Source organism: Mustela nigripes, chromosome 4, assembly GCF_022355385.1.
Source record: "Mustela nigripes isolate SB6536 chromosome 4, MUSNIG.SB6536, whole genome shotgun sequence".
In the NCBI taxonomy this organism is placed as follows: Eukaryota; Metazoa; Chordata; class Mammalia; order Carnivora; family Mustelidae; genus Mustela; species Mustela nigripes.
Window position 1 is genome coordinate 184,363,413 of NC_081560.1, and position 22,348 is coordinate 184,385,760.

Below are 22,348 nucleotides of genomic sequence, written 5' to 3' on the forward strand. Positions count from 1 at the left end.
CAGTGTTCACACAGAGCGTCTAGCCACATGTCCTAATTTGAATTTCAATGAATTAAAATAAAGTGAAATGTAAAATCCAGTTCCTCAATCACACGAGAGCCAGGCTGCAGTGCTCAGTGGCCACAGGTGGCCAGCCTGTGGCCACCGTCCCGGACAGCACGGGTGCAGAACCTCTCCACCCTGACGGAAAGCCCTGTGGGGATGGCGCTGCTCTAGGACCTACCCAGGAGTGAAAGAGACCAGAATTCCTGCCTGCTCCTGGGTGTCCCACCTCCACTCCAGTCCATCTTCCACATGGCAGGCCGGGGGCGGGGGCTTCTTCCTAAAGCATAAATCAGCTCGCATCACCTCTGCTTACACCCTCCCGCTGCCGATTGCAGTGGCCAGAAAAAAAATTCAAGTTCCTTCCGTGGCCTTCTAGGGCTCAAGTTCACCCAACATCCAGCAGCATCTGTGGAGCCTGAACTACGGGCCAGGCACTGATCTGGGAACTTGCAGTAGGAGATTATCACGGAGCAAAACGTCAGAGCTCCCTACGTCCCTGGAGCTATTTAGGGGAGATGAGAAAATAATAAGCCAACTTCAAGTGTAAATGATAATTGTACAGAAGATGAAACGCACAATGAGAAAAAGAAGAAGAGCGCGAGGGTCAGGCTGGTTTCCTTGCCAGGTGATGGGAGCGTCCCAGGCAGGAGCTTCGCAGTGCGAGATCCCAAGGTGGGGGCAGGCAGGTTTGAGGAACGGAGAGGATCACATGGGGCTGGGACGAGGGAGCGAGGGGACATGGCAGGAACCAGGTCACAGAGGATGAGAGCAGGCCATGTAGGGCCTTGGGAGCTGCGGGAGGGACTTGGCGTCCATCTGAGCAGGGGGGCGTCTGGGCAGGGTTTGAGCAGAGTGGTGCCCTCCAACTCACACTCAGAATGCCTCTTCTGGCTGCTGCCTGCAAGGAGCCTAGGGTGAGGGCTGAGGGTGCAGACACCACCGTCCAGCCACCCGCCAGGAGGAGGGGGAGGTGAGCATTTGCAGAGCAGCCATGGAGAGGCGCTGAGGGCGGTCAGAGGGTGGATTTAGTGGATGGACGAATGTGCAGAGTCCCAGTCAACAGAGTGCAGTGAGAGAGCCGAGCCCAGGACGGCCCCTGGCCGGGGGCAGGTGGGCAGCAGGTGTCCAGAGCTGGGGAAGCTCCACAAGGTCAGGCGTGGGAGGGCTCCCCGCACCTCCTAGCAGTAAAGGAAGATAGGCTGCCGGATGTGACAGTCTCAGCTCGGCCCAGCAGTCCGACCAGAGGAGTGAGCTGAGGTGGGGGCAGGCCTCCGGTTCCTCGGCCTCCTCTCGTGCCCTCGGCGTGGCCACCCCTGCCATGCCATTCCTGCCCTGGCTTCCTGTCCAGGTGGCACCCTGCCAGCCACACCCCCACACCCCCGCACTATGCTGTCTCCTGCTTTCCGTCGCCCAGACCGGCCCAGAAAGGACCTGGACTGGTTCTGTGGTGTCCAGCCTCTCCAGGAGGTGCCCTGAGCTCCTTCAGGACAGACACTCGTCTTGCTCGGGCAACGCTCCCAACCCTAGAACCGTCAGGCCCTGATGGGCATTCAGGATCTGAATGCTGCTGACCAGCCCCCCCGCCAAGGGGACTCTTCTGCCCTGGGCTCCCTGCCGCCCTTCTGCTGCCCTTCTGCCCACACACTCCAAAGGGGATGCGGGGCCTCATGACCCCGGGGGCCAGGGACCCAGATGCTCTCTGCTGTTCCAGGGGACTGTACAGGAAAGGAACATCCTTCCTGCACCTTGCAGAGTGCAAGACATCCACACACGCGTGTGCACGCGCACCGAGGGTTTGACTCTCCTCCTCCTCCCACCTCCCCCATCCGTTCCCGGCTGAGAGTTCTAGGCAGCGAGCCCAGGAAAGCCTGGAAAACCAACTCTGCCTGGCTCTGTGTACTTTTTAAAATGTCCTGCAGTATATTAAGTATTGATTATGAATGTGATTTGTGAGAGGAGTGACTCTGAGACTTCCTTGTAAGCAGCAGGGCCATTCCAAAGGGATATAAGGGGAAAGTGAACGCTTTGCTTGAGACCTGATTCCTGAGCCAATCCCAGGGAGCTTGAGCTCGCAGGTTGTCAGGAAAAGGCTGAAAAATGCCGCCAAGTACCACAAGGCGCAGTGGCAAGGCAAATCAACCTCTGGGGGTGGGGGGAGTGGAAATGACTTTGCTCTTGGTGCCAAGTTTCAGTGTTTTGGCCTCACGGCAAACCCCTGGCCAGGCAGGGAAGGAGGCACGGGCCCAGGAGTCCCACTTGCCGGGGAAGAGCACTCCCCAGGGAAGAGGCTCCAGGCTCCTCAGCTCCTCCCTGAAGGTCCCGGCCACCCTGTACCCGCTGGCTGCGTCGTAGAGCCCTGAGGTCTGTTTCCCGCTGAGGGCGTCCAGCTCGGGGGACAGCATCCTTCTTCATCTTCTCTGCGCAATAGAGATGGTCAGATCATTTGTGTGCTATTTTAATATTTTTAGCAAATGTCTTCCAATTCCCAGTGTAGGGAGCAGGGTGGGCGAGGGGCAGTCAAGAGGAAGGGGTCTTCCCCACCCCCCCCAGTCCATCCACCATGCAGGCACACTGGAGCCAAAGTGGTGGGGGTGGGGCGGCTGGCCTTGTGCAATGGCTGTGCCGGGGGTCTCCCCCATCAGCTGCACCCAGGAAGGGGTCTGCACACCCCCAGCCCCTCTCCCCCTGCTCTGTGTTTACGGATGCTTCCCATGACGTTCCTGTCCCTCTGGATGTATTACTTGGGGCCACACAGATTTTCCTCCAGGTGTCAGACTGGAAACAGTGGGCAACAAGAAGGGGACCTCTCTCTCCTGTACTTCTCAGGGACCAGGCTGGCCCTGCAGACATTGTAAGGGACCCCAACTGTGGGGTCTGCACGGAGGCCTCACCCCCCGCAACCGCACAGCTCAAGTGAGTAGAACTCAGCAGAGGGACAGAATTTGGGCCTTCCCTTCGGGCGTACCCTGCAATTCCAGCCCACCTGGCCAACGGGGAAGACCAGGACCAAGGGGTTGCTGGGTTCCAGAAAGCAAGACTTTCAGCACTGAAACAAGAGAAGTCCCAGTGGGTCACCCTGGTGCGGAGAGCCCCACCTCTAGTCACCCCGACGGCCACTCCCCAGAGGTTTGGTTTAGTTCCTTCTCTCCTTTTGCGGCTGTTTCTGGATCTTGACATACTCTGTGGGGGAGGGGGCAGGAATAGGCTTTTGATTCTTGTAAACCCAGAGTTGCTTATAAATTCCTAATTCGGGGGCCAGCCGGGCTCCAGGGCAGCTTCTGACACCATGCCAGTTCAGCACCTTGAAGGGCAAGGTCACCACAGATGCTGGAGCACAGCCGTGGCCCCAAGCCGCCTTGCTGGGTTTTGGCAAGTTCTCAACTGTGCTTCTCCCGAGTGCCACACGCCTGCTCGGATGCTGCCGCCACCTTTTGTTTTCAGCCCTTTGGCTGATGCATTTGGAGAAGCTGGAGCGCTCAGTCCGTGAGCCCCTGTTCCTCACTCAGGCTCTGCTCCAGGCCACGTGGCTTTGTCTCAGCCGGAAGGGACAGTGCTGTTCATGACGGAAAAGATTTCTGCACAGCTTTGGGAATTTTTTGTTTAGCATTAGACCACTGTGCTTGAAGTCACAAGCCAGGGACTTGCCACCTTCCAGCTTTAATTTGTGACATTACCCTGTCCCCCGGAATGTGGTGGCCTTCTGAACCAGCAGCCCAGTCACAGTGTTTTATGGAAATAGAAGGGTCCCATCAGTTCCTTGTCTCCAGGTCATTGTGCTGTGTAGAGGCAAATGTATTCTGCTTTGTCCACCCTCCTGGCTAACTGGGTAGTTTATGCGTCTTCTCATCCCTGAAACAGACCAAGCGCTCCCTTTCCTCATTTTTCCTGTACCCCCACCCTTTGCCCTGAGACTTTCAGGGCCCCCCACTGTGTGCACAGCATTCTAATTTAAAACATAGGTAGGGTTAAAATGCTTCACAATAACAGAAAATGGTGGGGAAAATACAGTGTACTAAGATCTTCACATTGTGTGGAAGAGATAAAATCTTAAATTGTATTAGACAGTAATAAGTAGGAAATATGTATTGTAATATCCAGAACAATTATGAAAATACAAATAAAAGTATAGTTTAGCACCCAGTTTATACAGGGAAAACATGCTGATAAAACTATTAACCCTTAAAGAAAACATGAAAACAAAGGTGTGGAAAAGCAATGTGAAATAGGTACAACAAATGGAAAATAAATAGTAAAAGTGTAGCTTTAAAAAAATCCCCATATATTGATGATCACATGAAATGTGAATGGACTCCAAGTAAGACTAAGATTGTCCTATCAGATTTTTAAGAACCTGACTATAAATTAGTTACAAGAGACTCAAATAAGAGCAAAAGATAATAACACCGAATTATGCCAGAAAAGCACCAAACAAAAAGGATGAAGAGACAAGCCCACAATCATATTAGCAGACATTAGCACAGTCCTCTCAACAGACATAGAAAAGCAGTAAGGAGAGAAGTCTGAACAGCATAATTCGCTTGACCTAATTAACATCATATCCAACAATGACAGAAAACACCTTTTTAAGTGCACATTTAATAAAGTGAACTGTATGTTGAGTCATAAAGCAAACATCAACGCCTTTTAAGAGATTCATATCATTCACCAGAAGTCAGTCCTCTGATCACCATGGAATTAATCTAGGAGTTAGTAACAGACAAAATTTCCATCTCTGCCCTGCTGATCATCCCTGCCCCCAAATCTAGGTCAAGTTCTTTGTAAATCAGAGGTAAACTTGAGAGAAGGAAAGGGAGTACTTCTCCAGCCAGACATAAAGTAGAACTACAAGCCAAAGGGATCATTCATGAGCCAAGACCACCCAAACCCAGGGAGGCATGAGATGCAAGTATGTGTCCTTAGGGCCGGGGGCTATTTATTTATTTATTTATGAAGATCTAATTGGCTTTATTAAGCAATTCGTGAATCGCATTGCATCTCATTTGGCAAGTAGAGAGGCAAGTAGAGGGGCTCCTCTAAATTAACCCCTCCCGGGGCTGGGTATATTTAATGCTCGTAGAAGAGGACACAGAGCTCTGATGTACAAGAGACAGAGGGGAACTGAGAACTCTGAACAAAGCCAAGACCCTGCTCAGAAAAGGTGAGGGTAGAAAAAGTCTCCCATTTGAAATTGAACCTCAAAACCTACCCCATCCCAGTCCGATGGAAAGTTTCAATATATCCCAAACCAAAAAAAAAAAAAAAAAAAAGGTCATTGCAAAATTTGGTTTCAGAAATGTGACCCCTTGGATCCAGGCCAAAGCAAAGACAAATGCTTTCCTAAAGACATTTTCCACCGCAGAGCATGTGAGGCTCCGGTAGCAAAAACCGGTAACACCAGCTGAAGAAAGATTCACAGTCATTTCTGGAAATCACAAACTGCACAAGGAAATAATTCTCATTGAGGCAAAGTCAGCAGATAAACAGGATTAGGTTCCCCAAGCACTTGCAATAACAGAACAGTTGAGATGAAATTATCAGTCATACTTAAACTTATGACTTACATTTGATAATGTGTGAAACTACAGATCATGTTTAAATCATATATAAATTTAAATCATTTATAAATCACATTAAAATAACAGAATAGTTCAGTTGAGATTACAAATCAGACTTAAAGCATGTTTAAAATGATTATGTAAAGAAGAAATAAAAACCATATGGAAGGAACAAGATTCTGTGACAAAAACGAGATTTGGAAATGAACCACACTGAAGTCCCACAACTGAAAATGATCCAAAAAAAAAAAAAAAAGTCCTTTAAAGCCTAAACCCAATAGCTGAGCTCGCAGAATTGGTGGTTTAGAAAAGCAGAAGGACTTGGTGAGCAGGGAGATAGATGTAAAGATACTTCACCAATTTCAGTGCAGATAAATTCCAGGGTGCAGCTAGAATCCGGAAGGGAGGAAAGAATGGGGAAGGGGGTGAGGAGAGCCAGGCCCAAGTGTAGGATTGCAGCAAAATGACTGACAGGTGCGCCCCAGCTCTGGGTCTCCTTGCACGCGCTTGCTAGGCCACCTGCCCCAGGTAGACTCTGGCCACATCAACCGACTGTTCTCTGCACTTCTCAAAGGAGGCAGGGGTGAGTTCTCTCCTCTGATACCCAGTCCAGAAGCTCGAGTGCTCCAGAAAGAGCCGTCCCCAGCTGGCAAGGGAGAAGCCTGGAGCTGCTGGGATTGTGTGAAAGCCCAGGAGCCCGAGGGGCCAGAGGAAAAGCGTCTCTCAGCAGATGCTAGTAAACTGGCATCATTTCCTGTGGTGGTTGGACTGTGGCTTTGAAGGTCCTGGTGATGTGGGGCATGGGGATTTATCTGGGCCATGATCTGCCCTTTAGAACCCTAGCACAACCCAGCCCAGCTGGGCCCAGTCTAACCCAGCTGTGCTCAATCCAGCCCAGCCATGCCCAGTCCAGCAAACTCCTCGCCCCTGGAGGGACGGCAAGTGGGGAGGAAGGGGGAGAGGGAGCGAGTGGGAGGAAGCAGCAGAAAGAACTCAAAGGCACAGGGGACAGAGGGCAGGGCAGGTCTGCCCCCTGTTGGACTGGGCCAAGCAGGATGAGATCCTGATGCCACATGGAGGCTCCAGACCCCAGCGTATCTAAATTGAAGCAGCCAGTGCTCAGCTAGCCCAGGGAGGCCCAGGGAAAGGAAGCCAGGGTGGGAGCCCCCTGGACCCACTGAGTTCCTCCCTCCCATCTAGGAAGGATTGGGTCTAGGCCAGGGGTGGCAGCGTCTGCCTGCTGGGGTCCAGGGGTCACAGACACAAGGAGGTGGGGCCTGCAGCCAGGCAGGCCTTTGGGGGGGGGGGGGGGGAGCGCACCCAGGAGCAGAGGCAGGGGAGGACTGAAAAGGTGGAAGCGGGACAAGGAAGGGGAGGGATGGAGTTGTGTGTCTGCGGGCGGAAGCTGCAAGCCCAGTCCCCCCCCCCCCCCGTAACCTACACCCCCACCACACACTCTGAGCCTGCTGGGGTAGGTGATGGCTCCCTCAGGGCCCTCCTGGGCAGGCACAGGCTGGCTCAGGACGGGGTGCCTGAAAGGGTGGGGTGGGAAGGGGGGGCATCCCAGGTGGAAGCGCCAAGGCGGGGAGGGGCTGGATGGGAGGTGTCTGGACCACTGCCAGGCTCAAAGGGGCTGGAAGGGTTTAGCTCAGCCCGTCAGGAGCTGTGTCCTAGAGGTGCCAGATGGAGTGGAGGGAGCACTGGATGGGGAATCAGGCCGGCCTCCTAAGAACCCTGGCTCTGAGACTGGCCCTCTCCCAGCCTCCCTTTCCCTGTGGATACTTTGGGTATAAAAGCCTGGAAGCCCAGAAGCAGGTGGGGACACCCAGGACCACCCCTTTCTCTGACATCAGGTGCCTTCAGGACAATTTCCTAATTGGCTGGACTGAGACCTAGAGTCCTTCCACCCCTAGACGCCCTGTTACTGGGGTTACTCTGGGTTCCCGGGAGCTCCTTGGCCTAGCTAAGGGGTGAGTGGGACGACAGTGGGGGGCAGGAGTGTCCAGATGGGGGAGGGACACGCCAGGGCAGTCCTGTCCAAGGTTTGCAGAAACAGGCCTCCTGGCTGCAGTGCCCGTGCAGGCCACACAGGGGCAGCGCGGGGCTGCATTTCAGTGCCTCTAGCTCCGCAGGTGAGCTGTCCCCAGAAGCCTGGAAGGTTGGGGAGCCGGCTGCCAGCCCCCACCCTCAACCCTTTCTCCACCTCCTTCTACACACCGCCTCTGCAAAACGCCTAAGGAAGTTGTGTTGTGGGGAGAGCGGCAAGTTTTTAAAAAGCAAAAAAAAGAGGAGCAGCTCTGAAAGGCTCCCTGAAATCCTCCAGGCCCCGATCCTGGTCAGCAGCTGGAGAAACTGGGGCTCAGAGAAGTTAGCAGCTTGCCCAGTATCACCCAGCTCCCAGTTCGGGTTTCTCTCCCAGGCACCTGCTGCCTCCCTCACTCCACTGCTGGTTATGGGGGTTGGGGGTGCCCAGACTTCACTGTCCAGAAGGGAATGGGAACACACAAAGGACCAGTCAGGTAGAAAGCCACAAATGCCACACTAGGTAGGAGAGGGACTAGTATGGGGGAGACTTCTTCATGCAGGTGGGAGGGAGGGTGGAATCCAAGAGGCCATCATGGAGGAGGAGGCAACACTTGAACTTGTCCTCGGGGTGAAATAAGATGCTGACTCAGTTGAACAGTGTGGGGGGGGGGGGGGCTGCTGGTGAAGTAAAACCCTGGGCGAAGGCAGAGAAGGAGAAAATGTGCATCGGTGAGATATACGCTCTTCAGGGAAGGAGGAGATTAGAGGTCAGACAGAGAAGTTTGCCCACATCCTGAAGTCTCTGCGGGCTGCCTAGGTCCCTAGGTCTTTAGAATTGGGGGCTGGCTTGGCTTTGGAATTTTCCTGAATTCCATTATGTTGAAAGTACAGAAAATGGCAGTTCTCCAGATTATCTCATTTGGAGGTAGGAGTAAACAAATGTTCTCCATGGCGACGGTGGGGCCTAACTGGAGATGTCTGGCTGCCCCTCGGAGCTCTGGAGGCCAGCCCTGAGGGGGAAGGCAGCCGCTCCCCATTCCTCAGTCATGACTCGAACTCACAGCGGAAGGAGCTACTGCCGGCCACAGGGGGCCTCTGCCTAACCTTGGAGCTGGCTGCGGGACAGCCCAGGATTCTGGGGCCTGGAGAAAGCCTCAGACCAAGGTGGGCGGGGTGCATGGAGCAGGCAGGCCCACCTGCTCACCCTCCTAAGAAGTCAGGGGCTCCTCTGGAGGCCCGCAGCCTGCTCAGCTCACTTGCCCCTGTCCAGGTAGATGCAGGACCCAGAAGGGAATGCAGGAAGACGGGACAGGAGGCCAGGGTTGAGTCTCTGCCTCAGTGTCCCCAGAGGTGGGCACCAGGGGGCAGGAGGCACGTAGAGAGGAGGGGGGCTGTCGTGTGGATCCATTCAACTGTTTCCATAAGGAAATGACCTTGAGGATGCCCCCAGGGCCTGACCCCAACCCCAGTGCCTGCATCAGCCTCCCAGCCTACTCAGGAGAGCCATGGGACCACCCCGCTCCACTCACATCTTTGGAAACTCAAAGTTCAGGGACTTGGAACCGAGGTGGGCAGGTGAGGACCCAGGTCCTGGAGACCAGCAGACCAAGACGCAGAATCACCTCTGCTGCTTCATGGCTGGGGGCCCTGGGGCTCGTTACTAGGACCCTCTCCTACCTCGGTTCCCCCATCCGAATGATGGTAGGCCAGGATGACCACACCCCCTCCCTTCTGGGGCGGAGGGGAGGATCCTAGGGGCCGCTGGAAGATGCCCTTGGCACAGGGCCTGGTGCTCAGCACATGCTCAGTGAACAGCTGGTACCCAGATTCCTCTGGCCACCGCCACCTACCCCGCCTCCCCAGTGGACAGACGTCTGTCTCTGAGTCCCCCCGCCACCCCACCCCCCGGCCCCCATCCTGGCCGATGCTCAGGGCTCCTGGGCCTTCCGCAAAGTGCTCTCGGGGAGGTTTTGTTTACCATCAACCGGTCATGTTTATTTCTGAATCCGGGTCTGACCTCAGAAACGCACTATTTCATTAAACAGAAAAAGCAGCCCTTCTCAAACTGTGTCGGATTAAGACTCGTTTATATTCTTAAAAATTATTGAAGATTCCCAAGACAGTCTGGGGACGCGGTCTCCGTCCGTCACTGTTCACCGCCCCGGACACGCACGCGGACGGATTTGTAAATTCTGCGCGTGCCCGAGCAGCGGCGGCGGCCGGGCCGGAGCCGCCAGTCAGCGTCACTTGGACCTTCGAGAAGGACTCGGAGCACGTGAGGGCAAGGGACATCTTGGTGGGACCATGCCACCGGTTTGGACAGGGGCACCTCCCGAAAGGATTTCGAGGATCCCCAGCACCCAGCCCCCCGGGGAGCACCTGCTGCGCACTAAACACGTGCAAGAAGGAAACACAAGCTGCTCTCTGCACCGCGGCCCAGAAGCTTGCAGGAAGTCCTGGCACAGACGAGGGAGCTAATCTGAGAACAAGCACACAAGTGAGGAAGGACTGCCCGCAGACGGCCCGGCAGCCGCGACCCAGGTCCCGCGCCCCTTGGGGAACCCAAACCGGAAACCAGCACTGATTCATCGGCATCTCCTGGAAGCCCCCGCCCGAGCTCCTATCCGCAGCACAGCGCAGGCAGGAGAGGCTCTGGCCCCTTTACTAAAGACACACAACCCGACATACCTTACATACTGTAAGCACAACCAAAATATTTAAAAATGTTTATATGGTTCGGTAGGATTTCCCACTGATCCAACTTGCCTGTTTAATCTGCAGTTACAGAAGCTGCCAGAATCCGGACCCGCCCAGCCAGCCCATCCCCTCCCAACACCCATGTCCAGGAGGTGAAGTCGGCAGGCTTGCCAAGGCCCGGAAGGGCGAGCCCTGGTCCGGCACAGAAAGGGCATTTGGTGGTGGAGGGGGCGGGGGGCAGGGCAGAGTTCCACGTGCCTGAGGGGCAGCAGTGAGGTCAGCGCTGGACCAGAAGGGGGCCAGGTGAGTGGGGGTGGCTGGGGGCTCAGGGGCCAGTCCGCTGGTTGGGTCAAAGAGGGCCCAGGGGTATTGGCAGGGCTCCCGCATTTTATACGAAGCAAGCTGGGCACCTGAGGAGGGTTTCCGGGCAGAGAGGGACATGGTTGGAGGGATGTTGTAAAAGGTCGCTTTGGCTGCAGATTTCAGGGAAAGAGCTGCAATGGGGGTGGGGGGCAGGGAGCTTGAGGGGGTCCCACCATTGGAGGTGGGATTTTTTACACATACGTGGTTTTCAAAAAAAGATTTATTTACTTGAGAGAGCAAGCATAGGGAGGGGCAGAAGGGGAGGGAGAAACTAGCAGGTTCTGGCTCAATCCCAGGACCCTGAGATGGTGACCTGAGCCAAAACCAAGAGTCGATGTGCAACCAGCTATGCTACCGGGTGCCCTTTCATGGAGGTTTCATTATTATTCAGACAGTGTGAGGCGCAAGGCCAGGAGACAAGTGCCCTGAAGACACAGTCTCTCACTCACAGCTCCCCAGAGGAGGGGGTATGCCATGCCACACAGGGCCGTGTGGGAGACAAGCAGGGAGGGCCAGGAGCCAAGAGTCTCTATTGTGGTTTCCAGGGAAGAGATGGGTGCAGAGGGCGATTAGGCTACACAGGGCTGGGACCGGCCAGTTTGATTACTTGACTTGGCTGGTCTCTGGGCTAAGGGCTGTCCTTGTTGTCTGGCACCCAGCCCCGGGGTGACCCGTAAAGGAGGTGGTCTGGAGTAGGGAGCTTGGATTGGCTGCTTTGCACATCAGAGGCTCACGCCGAAGGGAGTTGTTTGCCATCTCTAGGACACAGCTGCGCCCTGGGGGTTCAACGAGTTCTTAAGAAGTCAAAGCATCATGAAATACAGAAACTGAAACCATGATTCATACAGGGATAGTGGCAAGTAGTGGTCAGGATTGGGGGGCAGAGGCAGCAGAACGGTGGCTTCTGGGAAGTGGGCAAGAGGAGAGGAGTGAGAGACAGTGGCTCAGCGAGGGGTAGGGAGTGGCTGTTTAGACGAGCTGGTCCAGGAGGGTGGGCACGAGGGAGGACCTGAAGGAAGTGGCCAAGGGGCGGAGCCTTCTGTGCAGGACAGATTGTAAGAGCTGGAGTGCAGGCCAGGTGGACTCCAGCATCAGTGGGAGACTCAGCAGCGACTGGACAGGAGCATGAAGATTTGATCTACACGGGCTGGCCACTGAGACTGAGGTGGGACCCAGTGGGGAGACAGCCCAGTGGGGCAGGGTCACACCCCAAGGGTTCTGGGTCGCCAGGTCACTCTGTTAGTTTGGAGATGCTGTGACCCAGCAAGACTCGCCCCAGTCCAGAGCACAGGGCTGAGGTCTGGGGGTCATCCATGCGGAGATAGCTGTTGGTTCCATGGACAGGGGTGAAGCTAGCTAAGAGGGCTGAGGACTGAGCGTAGGACACCCCCCAATATTTCAAGGTCAGAAAGCAGAGGCGGAGCCAGGAAGACACTGCTCTGGGGGCTAGGAGTGTAGCGCTTCCCAAGGGTGAGCACTTCAGGAGGGCCGCGGGGCCCAGAGATGAGTGAGGAACCGTCTTTACGTTCTACAGGAGACGGGATACGGGGCATTCGCTTTGAAGCTTGCTAAGTGGAAGTTTACCCATCCCCAGAGGAATTCTACCTTCTCACGAGTGGACCTGTATTACCAAAACAGGGATATTCTAATACTGAATTACTGTACGCAGAATCCGGTCAGGAGATCTTTGTGGAAATGTGTTTCTTCTACTGTTAAAGATGAACCTGTGTGATCTTTTCTGTTTTGCCAACTCCTGTGAGCTCAGAGCTGCTGGCATCGGGGCCCATGCCATCTGGGGGAGGCTGGGTCTCTGCCACAGAGGGGGAGGCCCCACAGGGAATGGAGTGGCCTTGGGAGGGAAGGGGGTCATGGCAGGAGCAGGCGGCACCCTGCCGATGTTCGAGATCGCGGAGGTGATGCTCTGGTCCGTATGGATCTGCGGCATGAGATCCCGGGTCCACGCGGACAGGGACTGGGTCTGCTCTCCTGGGAGCCTCCAGGGCCCGGCACGCGGCAGCGCTCCCAAAAACACTTGGTGAATGAACAGGTGAAGGAATCGGCAAATGAGCAAACAAGCCGCCCCCAGTGCGGCCCACCCCAACGTCCGGCCCAGGGCCTTGCACCAACTGGGTGTTCAGGAAACACTGGCTAAAAAATTAAATTTTGACTCTGTGCACACTTTCTAGCTGATGTGTGTCCCTGGGTGCCTTTGAGACACCGGTGCGGGGCTGAGCCCGGGGGTGGGCAGCCCACTTCGATGACTCTGCAGGCCCCTCGAGCCAGCCCCCTGGCGTCCCTCAGCCTGTAGGTGGGAGGTCAGGTGACTGTGCGGCCAGAGCTGTTGGCAGAACAAAGTTACGTTCACTTCATGGTCCCCATCCCACACTGTCCCTCCTTGGAGGCAGAGTCCGGTGGGTGCCAGTTGGCCCATCACTTTGGTGGCAGAATGGTGAGGAATGGCGACCTGGGAGAAGCCAGATGCTTTCCCATCATGATACCCCAGACCCGGCCTTTCCTGGCTTCACTGGGTCCCCACTGTCTGCCACCATGTGGTCTTGGGAAAGCCATGCCTCTCAGGGAGGCCCAGGAGACAGCCTCCCATAGACCTCCCTGCTTCTAGAGCCTACTTTAAGGGGCCTTTCAGAGTAGGCAGAGCGAGGGTGCCTGCCAGAAAGCCACAGGAGCACCAGTGCCTCCCTGCTCTCCGCATGCTGTGCCCCCAGTAAGGAATCCCCCACTGTTGGGGGGGGCCCTCATATTCCCCTCTGTGCCCCGCCCCCGGGGCGGCCAGCAAACACTGTCCGGCAGTGAATGGACCAGTGACTCCTTGGCCAGCGCTAAGTACAACGGTGAAGGGCGTGAGGGCGGGCCTGAGTCCTGTCAGGGGCCCATGGCGTGAGGATGCAGCCGCTCTCAGGAGGGCCAGGTGTCACCCCAGCCACACAAAGAGACACAGGTTCCACCTCAGCATTCAGCCCTGGCCTGCGGCTCTGGGCGGGGGTGGGGGGGTGCTGGCCACGTGCACGGCCCGCAGAGCCCAGGGCAGACACAGCCCTCAGAGCCCTGGCACTGGAGCAGGTCAGCAGAGGAGGGGATGGAGGGTGGCAGCGGGGGCGGCAGGACAGGAAGGCTGGGGACGGGGTCCCGACTGCCCCGGCGGGGCTTTGGGAGCAGAGACAAAATAGAGGTCATGGACTTAAGTCCAGCGTGGGGCCAGGAGGCATGGCCGAGGAGAGAGAGTCTGGAGGTCATCCTCCCCGGGCTGCCTCCGGAGCATGAGACCACAGAGGTCACGGCCCCCAGGCTCTCTCAGGGACCAGAAACCAAGCAAACTATTTTTGTAGCCTTTAGAAGCTGCTCCCCTTGAAGTATGACTAACTCAGAAACAGCTGAACTTCAGAAACTCACAACTGCCCACGTGGCTGCTGTGGTCTCCTAGGGAACCGAGAAAGCAACTGTAAAGAAAAAAGAACTTGCAAGCACTCAGAAATCACTTCTGCTCAGAGAGGGAGAAATAGTTCTATCTGGTGCCAGGGCCCCCTGGGCTCACTTGGAGAAACACAAAGAAGAATGACTTACGATGTGACCTTGGAAGAAAAGTGTGTCTTTGGCCCTACGTTGCCTCCGCCTGCCCCACTCACCCCAGCCGCAGGACCCTGCTGGACAGAAAGATGCACCACCATCTTGGGACGGACCTGTCATGAAGCCTGGTGCTCTGCTGGGCAGCCGCCAGCCCATTCACATCTCTTTAGCCCCCCCCCCCCCCCAGGGAACAGCTGCAAGGGACAGGCCAGGGGCACGACTCCCTTGATGGCCTGACTGGCTGGCTGGACCCACTCCTGTGGTCAGCTGAATAGTGACCCCCAAAGGTGTCCGCACCCTAATCCCTGTAAATAAGTCACCTCACGTGGCCAGAAGGCCTTCATAGACGTGCCCCGGAGACGGAGAAGATCCTGCCTCATCTGGGTAGGCCCAGAGTAGTCACCAGAGTCTTTCTGAGGGGGGATAGGGGGACAGTCAAGAGAAGGGTGACATGACCAGAGAACTAGAGTCAGAGAGAGATTTGAAGATGCTACCCTGAGGACAGGGTCAGTGGCCACCAACGACAGGAAGGGGGGCCTCCAGAGGCTGGAAAAGCCAGAGAAGCAGACCCCACCCCCAACCATCTTCAGAAAGAACAAAGCCCACACCTTGGCCCCAGCCCCATGAGCCTGACTGTGGATTTCTGATCTCCAGCACTCCCCGATAACCAGCTTGTGTTGTTTTAAGCCTAAGTGTGGCATAATGTGCTCCAGCAACAGAGAGTGGCTAACCCAGGTCCCCAGGGCCACTGCGGCTCCGGCTACTGGGTCCCCACCTGTGGGCCTGCCCTCTCCTGGCAGCTTGGCAGAAGCCTGGCCCTAGAAGGTTCTGAGAAGGTGATTCTTCCTGTGAGTCTTAACAGGCTCTGCCTCACCCACAGGCAGGGGAGCTACCCACGGGGTGAGATTTCTGGAGCAACAGGAAAACAGCCGCCAGCCCACACCCGAGACCTCTCCCTCCCTGCTCGCTGAGGCCAGAAACTCCTCCAGAGCACTGCCTTTGCTTCAGTTCCCAAACAGGGGCCTCTGGGAAGAGGTCATTCCAAAGGGAGATTTACACGAAGGCGTACACAGTCTCCATAAGTATGTTCCCTGCAAGCTGGTTCCTGAGTAGGGGTGGGTGTCCACACAGGAGAGGGGTTATGGAAAGGTTCCCGGGATAGGAACTCAACCAACCTCCAGACTCACCTGTCCCCCCTGCCCCTCAATGGCCACCCGCCCCCTTTCTCCTATCAGGTCCATTTTCTCTGCAGAGCCAAGCGGTTCCTGGCTCCCTCATCAAGAGATGGGGTCTTCCTCTTTCCAGGTCTGGACTCACTGGCCCCCTTCACACAGCACACCACACCACTCTGGGGGGCAGTGCTGGGAGAGAGACTCTCCCCAGAGGATCTTTTCAGAACTAGGGGACAAAGCCATGGGCCACACTGGCCTCAGGAGAGCCCAGGCCTCCAGAACCCCAAACTGGAGACCATCCCATCTCCTCCAGCCCAGTGCAGCCAGGGGACCTGGAGGGTCTAGTGACAGTGACACACAGCCAATGCCACCAGGAGTCTCCAACTAACTGCCCCCGGGCCCAGGCCCCGGCCCCAGGCATGAGGGAAAGCAGCGTCCGGGAGGAGCAGGGCCTGGGGTGGGTCACCCCATCTTCACGTGCACAGGCTGATGCCCACATGAGCTTGTATGGGGGCGTGCCCTGGCACCCCAATGCACCCATGGCAGGCTGCTCAGCGGGGTCACGTCAGGGCCCTCCCTTCTGTGACCCCCTCTCTGGCATCACCATATGCAAGAGGTGCCCTCACCCAGTGCGCAGAGCCCGCAGGTGAGACCCCAAATGATCTCTGAGACTCATTTGTACGCAGCAGATGCCACGGAGAACCGGCCACAGGCGATCAGGAGGGCGAGGAATGGCCGGCACCCCCGCGACAGTCACAGGGTCCACATTTAATGTGAAATATGAACACAAGTACAGCGTGACTGGGCTCACTTAACATACCTTCCGCTACCAGCGGTGTACAACTGAACACGGTTCCATACGCAACGTTGGGGACACAAAGTCACTTCAATACCAGGTCATGAGAAATGCTCCCTTTCACTTTGGTTTGGGACGACAGGCTCGAGGGCCGCCACGGAGAACCGGGCCCGGACGTGAGAAAGCAGAGGCGACAGATACGGCCTCTGGAGAAAGGCCCCGGGGGAGAAACCGGATGGCACGGATTGGCACAAAGGGCTGGGCCTGCGCGTACAGAAAGATTTGCAGGATAAACCAAATAACATTGGAAATCATACCTCCGGTAATACTTCTGTAAGAAGCAGAATTACACTACATGTTGTTCACATGCATAGGAGTGCGTAGGAAAATCCGCCGTCGCCGTCGTCGAGGCCGGAGTGGGAGAGCAAAACGTGGACTGGACGAGACAAGTTCGTCGGCAGAGAAACGAATCCACGAGAAGGTTGTGTCTGGGGCGGAGGCGTCTCATCAGCAACAGACCCGGAAGGCAGCCCGCCCAGGAAAGGCACCACGCACACGCACACGCACACTCACGCACACACACAGCAGACGCACACGCACACCCCCTCCTGCAAATAAATACACACGCACACACGCACGCACGCTCCCGTGAGAGCGCCCCGCCCCCGCCGGGCTCCGGCCAGACTCCCCAGTGGGCGCCGCTCCATGTGCGAGGCAAACGGGGACTGTCCCACACAGCGGGTGTGGAGGACGCACGGCCCCTTCCGGTGCAGGAAGAGCTCGGCCACCCCGTGCCGACGGCCCGCGCATCCTGCCTCCTGGTGGCAGGAAGACAGTGGCGCCAGGGCTGGAGAGCAGAGCGAATAGTCGTGTCTGCCGCAGCTGGACAGGAGGCAGCTGCACTTTCTGACTTTGGCATTGAGCGACCTTGACCAGAGAGCTCTGGTTCGCAGGAAACCTCCCTTGAAAACACACCAGGCCAAAGCTTCAGTGAGGTTGCGCCTGGGGCTGTGTGCCAAGTGGGCTCCAGGGTCCTCTTCAGTCTTTCCCCATCACTTCCAAGATATGACGAGACCTTTACTGCATCCGTTGGTAAACCAAGCTGCCAAGTGGCCCAGAAAGTTCTATTAAGAATCCCAGCATACTATGCTCGGCCCATGTACAGCTCACTCTCTGTGTTTCTGAAACAGAGCACGAGCATCCTGTAGTCCGTGAACATAGTGAAGGCCTCTGGCCGCATGTGGTGGAGAATGTGGATAATGAGCTCATTCCTGGGGAGGAAGACAGAGCAACAGAGTGCGTCTGTGGCCAGAACTAAAACTTGAAACACCCTCCAGGCCTGGCGGTGACCTTGAGTGCGTGCAGAAGGCCCAAGATACCCAGACTTCCCACAAAGAGTTCAATTCCTGGAAGTTGCTCAGTCTGGCATTAACAGCGAAAACTTCCCAACTATAAACTAAATTTGTGATCTGATTATAAACGGAATAAACCCTAGAGGAAACACGTAAAGAGGCAGAAAAGAGAGCTCTGGCTAACAAAATGCAGAAAGTGGTTTCAAACATTCATTTCTAGTTTAACCTCAGTAATGCAAGGACAGAACGGAAGATGGTCCGAGAAACAAATGTGCTGCCCAGAATTGACTGTTTTCTCTCTCACAAAAGTGACGTGAACAGGGTTTACAACTGAAGAGAATAAAGGTGGACTTTGGAGTAAACGGGAAAAAAGGAAAGAGCCTCCATTCTCTGCCCAAATGAAGGTACTGACCCGAACAGTGTTCACAACTGAACCAAGTGTAAATGCTGGCACTGCTCTGATGTGACCTCTAGCATGGGGACATGACCTCTGCTGTGGCGGTGTGACTTCTACTGTGGTGGCATGACCTCTATTGTGGCAGTGTGACCTCTACCGTGGTGACGTGACCTTTGATGTGGTGGCGTGACCTCCAGCATGGTGATGTGTGACCTTTGGCATGGCGACACAGCCTCCGGCCTGGTGACATGACCTCCGGCATGGTGACATGACATTCGGCGTGCTCAATGGGGCTCCCAGCATAGTCAATCCCCTGCTGTGGCGCCAGGTGGCACCGCCCACCTCATCCCCACAGCCTGGCCGCTCTGGTGCGGGAGGGAACGGTTTCCCAAGCGGGGTTTCCAGTGGCTTCGGACAGAGGAGCTTTGTGAGGGTCAGTCGCCAGGTTATCCCACACAACAAATGCTTATACACACGTGCCTAGGGAGGGGAAGAGGAATCCCAGGGTTTTCTCCAGGCTGTGAGTGAAAGGGCCCCCCTGCCCGCCCCCGAAGACACACTCCCATGGTGGCGCAGTGGAACCCGCCGAGGGAGCTCGGCCTCAGGTCTTCCTCCAGGCAAACGCCTCGTCGGCGAGCACCTGGGCCAGCCTGGTGTTGAAGGGCCCGTAGAAGTCCTGCAGGATCCTCTGGGTGACTGGCCACATGGGCCCCAGGTTCCGGTCCTCGGGTCGCCGCGCATTGGACGCAGGGCTCTTTGTCATCAGGGTCTCCTGTTTCTCCCCCAAGGGCCCTAGAACACAGAAACGCTCCCGTGAGGCCGGAGGCATGGCAGGAAGAAACCCTGCAAAACCCCCAGGCCCGCTTCGTGCTGAGACAGGAGCTCCCCCGAAGTGCTGGGGGATGAAAACTCTCCGGCTGGATCCACCCTGGAGCCGCTGAGGAACGCGGAAGGGCCCTTGTGAAGAAGTAGGGACTGTCCGGCCGCGGGCTGCACCCCTGCCCTCAGACGTGCGGCGGGAACCAGGGGATGCAGCCTCACCCGAGCCTCCCCGCCTGCTTTCGTGGCCACAGAGCCACAAAGGGCTGGCTCCCGTGGCCGTCAGCCTGTCCCTGGATAACTGTCTGACCCACCTGGCATGGTCCCCGCACTTAGATTTTCCTACTAACCAGCCTGCCCGAATTCTTCCAGTGTCGTTCCCGCTTCAGGCTGCTGATGTGAAGGGCCTGCGGCTGCGCCATAGTTCACCTTGTGTATCATGCTGTATGGTGGCCACGGGGGCCGGGAGGAGGCCACCTGTGCCCAGAGACCCCAGGAGCCGCAAGGGGCCCACCTGCCACAAGGAGACCGGTGGGGAGAGAAGCCCAGGAACAAGTCACCTCTATCCCCAGCTCTCTAGACCACAGGCCTCTCCCGGCTTAACCAACCAGATCACTGCTCATGCCCTCGGGATTTGGCCTTTACACAGACAACCCTATTCCAGTATCCTTGAGATGTGCATAATAGAAGGAACAGAACAGGCATTTCCTGTCTCAGGGACTAAAGACAAGCTCATCAATGCAGCAGGATCTACCAGGGGTCAAATCAAAGAAAAATGGATCTGGGCCGTCACAGGGAAAAGTGATCACCTGCGTCATGCCACCAGCTCACCCACGACAGAAGGACTCCAAGACTAGTGGTGGGCCAACGTACTGCAGCTGGGGTAGAGAGGGGTCAAGAAATATTCCAACAACAGAATTCCCAGGCCAGATTATTAGATGGGGCCTCGGGAAGAACGTGCACTTTGCTCTAGATCTTCAGTGAGTGGTTCACGGGGGCCACCCACATGGGCAGCACTCCGTGTCCACACTCCCATCCTTCCAGCCATCACCATGGCCAGGAGCAGCTAACCTTCCTAGACGTGCTGCTCAACTACGCGGCCCCGACTCCAGGGGTCCCCAAAAACCTGGGACAATGCGATGACCTGTCCATTCCCTTCTCTGAGGCTTATGGCCTCTGCAGGACTGTTCTAGCCACACACTGACCTCTCACCCGTCCTCAAGGCCCAGCTCACAGACCATGCCTTCCAGGAAGCCTTCCATTCCCTCCTTCAGCAGCTGGGACCCCAAGCACGTGTGTGAACCTACGGCAAGGGTGCTACCCTTCCCCTGCTTTATTCTGCCAGTTACTCGATGACCCGAGCTGTGGCTTTCCCGTCTCGCTCTGCTGGACTGAGAACTCCCCAGTGAGGGACCCCCCTCTACCCCAGCTGCAGGCCCTGCACTTGGCAAACAGCTACTGAGCTAGCTAGGCCCGGCCCGGCACACGGAGTCTGCCTGTGACTCAGTGAGCACCTCGGCCGCGCTGGGTGCACGGCCTGTGTCTGCCCCACGCTCTCCCCCGTGACATTCCTACCGAGGTTGAGGAACTGGAAGACCCTGTGCATGGTGTACTTGACGTTGGACGCGTGGTCTTCCAGGCGGAGGATGAGAAACTGTTCTTTGTTAAAGACGGCGAGCCAGTCCAGGAGGTACACGGCATACAGACCGACCTGGAGCCTCACCTGGAACCAAAGGAGGAGGCAGGCGTTACGTGAGGGTCCGTCCCTCCTCGCTTTCCCCACAGTGCTCAGGCACGGGTATGAGCCAACGCCGAGTTATCCAAGTGAACAGCTGCCTTCAAAGGATGGATTTTGAGCCCCGAGCGTTCTTGGGTCCTCACGCAGGGTTCTGAGCTCCCCACACAAATGCTTCCTGCTCAGGGCCACATGGAACCCTCACAACGACCCCATAGCTGGCAGCGGGGCACACTGAGGAGTGAAGGAAGACTCAGAGGCAGGAAGAGGTCGAGCCCGCACACAGAACAGGCAAACGTTCTCTCTCTGCACCGAAACCTGCCCGCTACTGCTCCTACACCCAGCACACGATGGCCATGAAGACGCCTCAGGCACAAGCCAGGTGAGGGAAAGGCCACGCGCCTGGGGCCATCCGAACCCTGTGACCAGGGTTCGGATGGCCAAACACAGCCTGTTCTAGGCAGTCACATGTCCAGGTCCCCATGCGCCTGTGCCTTTGCTCACACCTACCTGGCAATTAACCCCACCCAGAGGGAAATCTGGCCCCTGTCCTTGGCTCCTGGGAGGTGACCTCTGGGTCACCTAGGATATCCTGCCTGATAAGTATCTTTGCTTGCCTGGGACATGGGGCCACCTGACAGTAAACAGCATGCGTGACGACAGGGGCTCCTGGCGACACAGGATCAATCTGACCTGTGGTAGGGGCTGGACAGTAAAGACAGTAGGTGACTGTGCCCCAGGACACAGTGTGGCCATTGAGGCTTGGCGGGCCTTCCCTGGCTGGAATGCTTGTTGCAGACCACGTGCTTCCCTGCATGGGTTTTAATGGGTCCCCCTCCCTGCTGTAACCACGAGCACCCGTCTTCAGTGTGCCCGTGATTCTTCCAGGGACTGAACCCCAGAAGTGGTTTCGGGGACCCCCGACTTACAAACACGTCAGAAAGGAGAGCGGTCTTGGCCCCGTCCCGTGAGCTTCACAGTTGCGGAGGGAACAGCCCTCTCCCCCTCCACCCTGCTGCCCCTTCTCCTGCGCACCTCTCCTCCTGCAGACCCTGCTCCACTTCCTGTCTACTGCTCTGCCTCGGCGACCTTCCCAACTGGTTCCCTCCATGGCCTCTGCCTAGCCTCACGCCAGCCACCCCGATCAGGCCCCGCGGTCACAGCCTCCTCACTGGTGCTCCCATCTAGTGTCCGAGCAGCCAGCCCTCAGCTGCCACCAGTGAAAACGGTCCCCACGCCCTGCCCCCCCACGGTCCCAGCGTGGCAAGCTCTTGGTCTGGCTTGTGCTCAGCCCCCAGGCGGCCCCTCTGGGCCTCGGTTCCTGAAGCTGAAGGCCCAGGCTCCTCCGTCATCCCTGCCGCACAAGGCCGGCCGGGCTCCGACTGCCTAGATCCCTCTCCCACTATGCTTCCCCCACTTCGTTATTTTTCCAGTCCTGTGGGAGGATGCAGAGGAAGAACAGTGAGAGGGGATAAGTGTCTCCAAAACCCATTAGGTGCCGCCAGCTCCCCGGATGTCGCCTCCTTGTGCGCCAGCCCGTAACAAAGACCCCAAGCTGGGCCAAAGCCAGAGAGAACCTGAGTGTGTGCCAGCCTCAGAGATCCTGTGTGCGTTGCCTCAACACAGACAAACCATTATGAGCAGGTCTCCTCAAGTCATCGGCCTCCCAGAGCATTTCCACTTCCTGTCAGCCCCATGGCCAAGCCCCCTCAGGGACGACCGGCCTCACAAGGGTCATCTCTTCCAGAGAACCTACCTTTGGGACCTGAGAACTTTCTAGAATGAAAGGCTGATGTTTGCGACAAGGTGG

The 22,348-nt window shown here is 56.7% G+C and overlaps 1 protein-coding gene and 1 long non-coding RNA gene across 10 annotated transcripts in view; one reads left to right on the plus strand and one right to left on the minus strand.

Annotated features, from left to right (window-relative positions):
* The first annotated feature begins 9,603 nt into the window (after window positions 1-9,603).
* LOC132015437 (uncharacterized) lies at window positions 9,604-12,817 on the plus strand. Its single transcript, XR_009403680.1, has 3 exons — window positions 9,604-10,323; window positions 10,407-10,625; window positions 12,220-12,817. It is a non-coding gene; the product is annotated as an uncharacterized LOC132015437 (long non-coding RNA).
* A 3,370-nt stretch (window positions 12,818-16,187) lies between these two features.
* Window positions 16,188-22,348, minus strand: part of CHST15 (carbohydrate sulfotransferase 15) — a 75,191-nt gene continuing 69,030 nt past the window's right edge. For all 9 annotated transcript variants that reach the window (XM_059398760.1, XM_059398762.1, XM_059398763.1 and 6 more), the window contains 2 exons: window positions 20,379-20,526; window positions 16,188-18,776 (listed from right to left, as the gene is read on the minus strand). In XM_059398760.1, the coding sequence (XP_059254743.1) occupies window positions 18,586-18,776; window positions 20,379-20,526 (339 nt within the window). In that variant the 3' untranslated portion in view covers window positions 16,188-18,585. The remainder of the gene's footprint in view (window positions 18,777-20,378; window positions 20,527-22,348) is intronic.